A 6,513-nucleotide genomic window follows, 5' to 3' on the forward strand; every position below is an offset into this window, starting at 1 on the left:
GGCTAAATAAACTTCTGTAAGATCTGTATTATTTCATTCCTCCTATAATTAATGAAACCTCTGTATTATATTTAGACCTATACCAACCAAAAATATTTGTTGATAGCAAAATAAAAAGCATATACACCTTCTAATATGAATCAAATTGATGTTAGTATTGATTCTGCTCTGATGCATTATTATTACACAGCAGCCTACCTACATTCATGCATTGTTTTTTTTTATAAAGAAACTTGGAACAAAGTTGACAACTATGCTAATAGATGTTGGGCATTAATTGTATATTAATCATAATGTCACTTGATAATGTGCTTAATTGGCTGTTTGATTAATATCCACCTCTGATTTCACTTCATATAGTATAGTAAGGAAATGGTTCGTTCTGAGCTGCTCCATGTGCACCAGCGAAAGGTATGACGCCAATTCTAAAAGTCAAACCACAACCACTATGAACCATTAAGAGTCAATCGGATCATCAAATATATAAATTAGAAGTTACATGAATCACACAGTGTGTCGGTGGTTTTGTAAAAGCTCTCAAAATCGTTTTAAAGTCGCGAAGCACCCCTCTCGACACCCCCGGTTTCCCGGCGGAATGGGACGCTCCGCGGTGCGCGATACTCCTGTTTGTCCCTCTTTGTCCGGTGGCGACGGAAGGCCACGATAATTATGGCAAAATTTGCGTTTTTGAATGAATTATAGCCGAATGGTGGATCATCAAGCACACGCCGCGTGAGGACCGCTTTGTCTGGCAATGACGCACCAGAGAGTTTCAGTTTAACGGGACAGCAGAGCACGCAACGGAGAAAGGGTACAGTTTGCTTCCCAGACAGCCTGCAAGATGGCTAGCTATCTTCAGTGGCATGCTAACGTTAGCTAGCAAGCTAATGCTAGCATAGTGGACCACAGCTCCCGGAGACGTGGTCGACTGCTTTGCCTCATACATGCTGTGATGAGTGTATCCGAGGGCACGTGGTCGATTTGTGGAGATAAACTCGCAGTTCCGCGTCGATGTGCCAGTTGTTGCGGCCACTCGGCGCTGCTAGCTAGCCACATTGAGTAACGTGGCTAGCTAGTTAGCTAAGGCAGTCACTAGCTTGCGTTAGCTAGCTGCTTGTTAGCCACACATCTGTAAGTGATCATTTCTTAGAGAGAGAGAGAGAGAGGGGGGGGGGGGGAGTGGTGCTGTGTAACATTGCTTGTACCGGCACACGGGCCAGGTGGCGAGCGACCAGTTTCACCCAGCTAGCCAAGAAAATACCAGCTAGCAACCAAACGAACTTGTGCTAAATAGCGAGAACCAGCTCAGGGTTACCTGACGCTTATTTGGTGACCAAATCCCGGCGTGACAGACACCGTGGCGGAGTATTTGCAGCTGGAAAGGAGTTTGCAGACCTGGGCCGACGTTGTTAAAAACACAAATCTAGCAACCAACCAAAAAAACACACCCCGTGTTCGTTTCTGCTGCGATGACAACCATTTGATCGTTATTGTCATGACCTGAAGGCGCAGTCCACCTCCTCGGCACATAAGCCTTTCCAGACGTCGTCATTTTTAACTTTTTTTTTCTTGCATATGAACGGTGACATGCCACTTCACCGACAGTCATATTAGCTAATGGCTGCCGAATCGGGGAGACTACAGGCGGGACAAGGAAAACGAAGCAAAGGTAGGAATTTACTTCACCCATCTCCCCCCCCCAATCAGATCGGAATCATCCATTACTGCGCTGCAATGGGCTGCACTGGTGCTGTTAGCAAAACCCCTTCTCGCCTACCCCCCCCCCCTCCCCACATGTAAACTTCACGACTGTCTCCGGTGGTGGCTGTTTCTCTCAGAATGGACCTGTGAACGGGGTTGATGTCTATCTGGCTGTCAATGTACCTCCAACTACGTTTCCTCGTCCTTATGTCTTCGTCTCTTTTTTTCCCTGTGTCCCCCATTGACCTTACCTCTTCTGCCTCTGTTTGCGGCCTCTCTCCCCCTCGCCTGGGTCCTTTGGTCCGCCTGGGTCATTTTGCGATTCAAGGCTTCATAATAACCTCGGGGGTGATGGTAACGCCTGGATTTTCAAGCATCTTGTCCTCATGCCAGTCTATGTCCCATCATTGAATCCATCCCAACTGTTGGACTTGGGGGGGGGGAGGGAAGAGGCCCTAGGTCTAAAGCTGCTCCACTCTGTCACTCAGGGGTATTGGCCAAACCAAATGTGATGCTGCACTCGATTGGTGGTGGACCAATGGGATGAGAAAATGGAGGCCCGATTTTGTTGCTGCTAATATAATATTTCCCCCCCCCCCCCCTCCTTATTTTCCTCTTTCAGCTTCTCAGATGAAGAGCCCGGAGAAGAAGAAGGCGAGGAAATCAACGGCTCAGGTAATAATTGAATGGACTTTTAAAGCGCTTTTCTAGTCATTTTACAGAACAAGTCATGGCCACCCATTCACACACATTCATACAGTCACGGCTATACAAAACGCTTTTATTTTTTAAAGGACTCGACTTCCTGAGTCACAGCAGACCTGATTTGATTTAAGAAATCTGATTACTTTGCTTCATGAAGGAAACACAGAAAGGGCCTTTCAGACTGATATAAAGAGAAAGTAACAGTTGTTTAATTTTTTCTCCTTCGTTTTAGCCTGCGGGGTTCTCCCACCTCACTGAGTTTGCGCCTCCTCCTACCCCCATGGTGGACCACCTGGTCGCCTCCAACCCCTTTGACGATGACTTTGGGCCCCCATCCCGACCGACTGGGACAGGTGGACCAGGTGGTGCTCCGTTTCTTCCAAGCCCAGGTGCAAGTGGAGGAGGTGGGTATGGTGGTGGAGGCAGGATGGGCGGAGGCATGGGCTTCATGGGAGGCCCAGGAGGACCAGGCGGCGGTCAGCCTGTGCGGAGGCCACCGTTTGGCCCTTCACCTAATGCTGGGCCTCACCACCAGCTAGGTTTTGGAGGAATGCCTGGCTTTGGAGGTGGCGGCGGCGGAGGGAGTGCGGGAGGAGGAGGAGGTGGCGGAGGATTCCCCCCTGGTGGCCCCTCTCAGTTCAATATGCCACCTAACTTCAGTCCACCCATGCACCCCGGACCAGGATTCAATCCCATGTTGTCGCCGGGGGGTATGGGAGGTCCTGGTGGAGGGGGGCCGCCCCATCCTCGGTTTGGCATGCCTCCACAGCAGCAGCATGGACAAGGTGGACATCCATTTAACAGCCCACCACTACCTGGTGGTGGAGGCCCCAGAGGCCCCCCCCATGGCCCCCTGCCTTCCATGGGAGGAGGCATGGGTCCTGGGATGAATATGATGGGTGGAATGGGTGGTGGCCCTGGAGGCAACATGGTAGGAGGGTTACCAGGTATGCCCCCTCAAGGACAGTTCCCTACCTCACAGGATGGTCCCTACCCAGGCCCCAGTCCGCCAGGGCCAGGTAACGAGGATGGAAAGAACTTTGGTGGAGGAGGGGCGCCGCCTGGGCCTCAGCAGCAGCAACAACAGCAGCAGCAGCAGCAACAACAACAGCAGCAGCAGCAACAACAGCAGCAGCAGCAGCAACAACAGCAGCAGCAACAGCAGCAACAACAGCAGCAGCAGCAACAACTTAACCTAAATCCTAATGGCCCCCCTCCTAATAACTCCACTCCTGGCCCTCCTCCTAACTCTGGCCCACCACAGCCTGGGGGAGGCTTCCCTGGCCACCCTGACGTTCAGCAGCCCAATGCCAATACACCTGGTCAGCCTCCCTCGGCACAGCCCCAGTCTAACCCTAACTCTTCCCCCACTGGTCCCCTGAATGGATCAGGGCAGCCCCAGCATCCACCTCCCTCCCAGCTACAGCCCCCCAGCAATTCAAACACACCAAACTCTAATAACTCTTCCCAGCAGCAACAATCTACTCCACCTAACTCTGCCCCTGGCTCCACACCTTACAACCAGCAGAACAACACTCCAGGTTCTGGTGGTCCGATGCCAAATGCAGCCTCCAATTCAGGTCAGAACAGCATGACCAATAATAATGGGGGCAACACTCCTGGCAGCAACCCCAACCCCCCTTCTAACTCCACCTCAACTCCGAACACCCAGTCTCCCCTGCCCCCCGGCCCTGCTGCCCCCTCGACCGGGCCCGGTTCTGGCCCCGGAAAACTCGGTGGCCCCGGTATGGTCTTCCCTTGCGGCCTCTGTATGGCGGAGGTCCACGACGACCAGGACGCCATCCTGTGCGAGGCCTCGTGCCAACGCTGGTTCCACCGTGACTGTACAGGCCTGACAGAGCCAGCGTACGGACTGCTGACTCGAGAGAGCTCTGCTGTTTGGGCCTGTGACTTCTGCATCAAGACCAAGGACATCCAGGCTGTGTTTGTGCGCCAGGGATTAGGCCAGCTGGTGGCAGCTAATGAGAGTTGAGGAGTGGGTGACAAAAGAGCAGCGTGGAGGTGCGACACGTAAGGACACAAAAAGACATCTTTGTTCTGATCTCACTGAATGACGTGTGTGTCATGTCAGCTACTTGCCCAGTTTTCTCTTGACTAGCCCTTTACTTGTTCACTACACAGAGGAACACACTCATTGACATTCATGCTTATAAATAGAGCTTTGAGTGACTCTAGGCAAACGATTTTTCTTCTCCCCACCCCACAGGAGTCAAATCATGATGAATGTTAAAACTACACAGTCCTCCAGACATCTAGCCTGCCAACCAGCAAAGCACTGACACCAACACACTACCTCACACACTTTGTAACTGACTGGCACGGAAGCTCCCGCACTGACTGACTGGGATTGACTTGGCACACTCGCACACCACAAGAGTGTGATGCTATTTCAAACACACAATCACACACACACACAAACCCACGTTAGACAGGGGGAGAAATGTTGGATAATGGCCAGACTGTGTTTTGACCCAAAGTACGAACAGTATTTTTTGATTATTCTTGGCTTTAAATTAAAATACATAATTTATAGATTCTTTAAAAATGAAAAAGTTTAATAATGAAGAGTCCATCAAACTAAAAGGGACTGGAGTTTTATTCATTGATTGAATCGCAGCTTTATTCTAGGACATCACAACTTTTTTTCCTGGAATCAAGGGCAAGAAAACAGAATAACGCATCAGTATATTTCAGTGTAAACAGTATCATGTGTATTGTGAAACATAAATGTCAAGTGAGGGGGGGAGGGGGTCAATTTCTATGTTCTTTTGATAATTCCTACACATACACACTTTGACCCTGTAATCATTTTGTACCTTGTGCTGATAAATCCAAAGGAGACCCGGGCCGAGATTTCACCCACACTTCACATCGAGGGTTAAGTCCATGTAGTTGTAAATATTAGGTTGAAACATTTGTCTGGAACTCCCCCCATCCGTTGTGAACATGCCGCAGAGTCGACCAATGAACAAAAATAATGAGTTGAACCTATGTGTCTTGGTTGTAAACAATATGGCGTTTTTGGTTTTTTATATACAGTACATTTGAGTCAACAGTTGGTTTTTATCTCTGCAGTACACATGAAATCGTGACATCAGTGCTTTTGGATGGTGTTGGCATAGCAAGTAGTGGCATCATGTCATATCAAATGTTCATAGTTCCTTTTTAACAAAACAAAAAAAAATAGGAAAAAAAGGGGGCGGGGGGTGCATGTGAACCAATGCAGTAAGTGTCTGACCTGTTTATGTTTATATTCTGGCCTCTGAGCAGCGAGAGGCCTTGAAGTAGACCAAATAACTAATGAGCGAAAAATACCCATTTTCACACTTCTGTCACAGTATAAGGTGTTTATAACTATTCTTCCTTCTTCGTTTCCTTTCATTTACTTCATTCGATTGCCTTTTTCTTGCTCTCTCAGCTGTTCCCTTTTAATTTTGTACTGGTATTTGTGCTGTGCTTTTGCTCTGTTCTGGCGCCTCCTGGTGAAACTTGGAGGAACCACTGTGTCCCACACCAGGTGGGAAAGGGAAAGGTACTGAACTCTGAAGTAAAGAGATTTTTTGTACTCGTCTGTCTGTTTTTTATTCCCTTTTTTTTGTGATAAAAATTGTATTAAAATGAGGGTTGGAAATCTCATTAAAACATCAATTAAAAAAACATTTGAGAAAATAAGTGGTCGTTTAGAAGCAGTTATCTATGGTGATTTGTGAATCAAGAACATTCAGAAAAAAATATTGTTAAACTTTGTTTTATGGGTCTCTACATTTTTAATGTCCTAATAAATTAGTAATACATTTACAAAAACGTAATTAGGCACTAACTGAAATCAACTTTTCAAGGGTTCAAATTCCAATGAAGTTCTCTAATAGCATAACCAAGAGAATTTCCAGAAATCTTACAGCAATAAATTAATAATTATTTACTCTCTTGGAAATCTCTCTGGTAACCAAGAACTGTGGCCACTGAATATACAAGTCAAACTGTTGTTCCCTTTCGCCTGTAGTCACTCCTAAACTAGGCTCTGTCTAAAAACAGAAACTTAAATTATTTAGTAGGAAATGATTTTTGTATTGGTGAGGGTCATAA

At 47.6% G+C, this 6,513-nt stretch overlaps 1 protein-coding gene across 3 annotated transcripts; it reads left to right on the forward strand.

Moving 5' to 3' along the window:
* Positions 1-597: 597 nt before the first annotated feature.
* Positions 598-6,084, forward strand: pygo2 (pygopus homolog 2 (Drosophila)). Of its 3 annotated transcripts, XM_034600383.1 has the most exons (4): positions 606-811; positions 1,606-1,669; positions 2,324-2,376; positions 2,639-6,084. In XM_034600383.1, the coding sequence occupies exons 2-4, from the start codon at positions 1,618-1,620 to the stop codon at positions 4,397-4,399; spliced, it is 1,866 nt and encodes a 621-aa protein (XP_034456274.1). In that variant the 5' UTR covers positions 606-811; positions 1,606-1,617; the 3' UTR covers positions 4,400-6,084. The 3 variants fall into 3 exon arrangements, with proteins under 3 accessions (XP_034456273.1, XP_034456274.1, XP_034456275.1); XM_034600382.1 differs by having other exon boundaries at positions 598-1,669; XM_034600384.1 differs by lacking the exon at positions 1,606-1,669.
* The last annotated feature ends 429 nt before the right edge of the window (positions 6,085-6,513 follow it).

This window comes from Hippoglossus hippoglossus, chromosome 11, assembly GCF_009819705.1.
Source record: "Hippoglossus hippoglossus isolate fHipHip1 chromosome 11, fHipHip1.pri, whole genome shotgun sequence".
In the NCBI taxonomy this organism is placed as follows: Eukaryota; Metazoa; Chordata; class Actinopteri; order Pleuronectiformes; family Pleuronectidae; genus Hippoglossus; species Hippoglossus hippoglossus.

Bases quoted from the DNA above. Each gene is read 5' to 3' on its own strand.
- pygo2 (XM_034600382.1), top strand. From the start codon at position 1,618: ATGGCTGCCGAATCGGGGAGACTACAGGCGGGACAAGGAAAACGAAGC. The intron at 1,670-2,323 runs GTAGGAATTTAC...TTCCTCTTTCAG, and splicing joins ACAAGGAAAACGAAGCAAAG to CTTCTCAGATGAAGAGCCCG. The intron at 2,377-2,638 runs GTAATAATTGAA...CCTTCGTTTTAG, and splicing joins CGAGGAAATCAACGGCTCAG to CCTGCGGGGTTCTCCCACCT.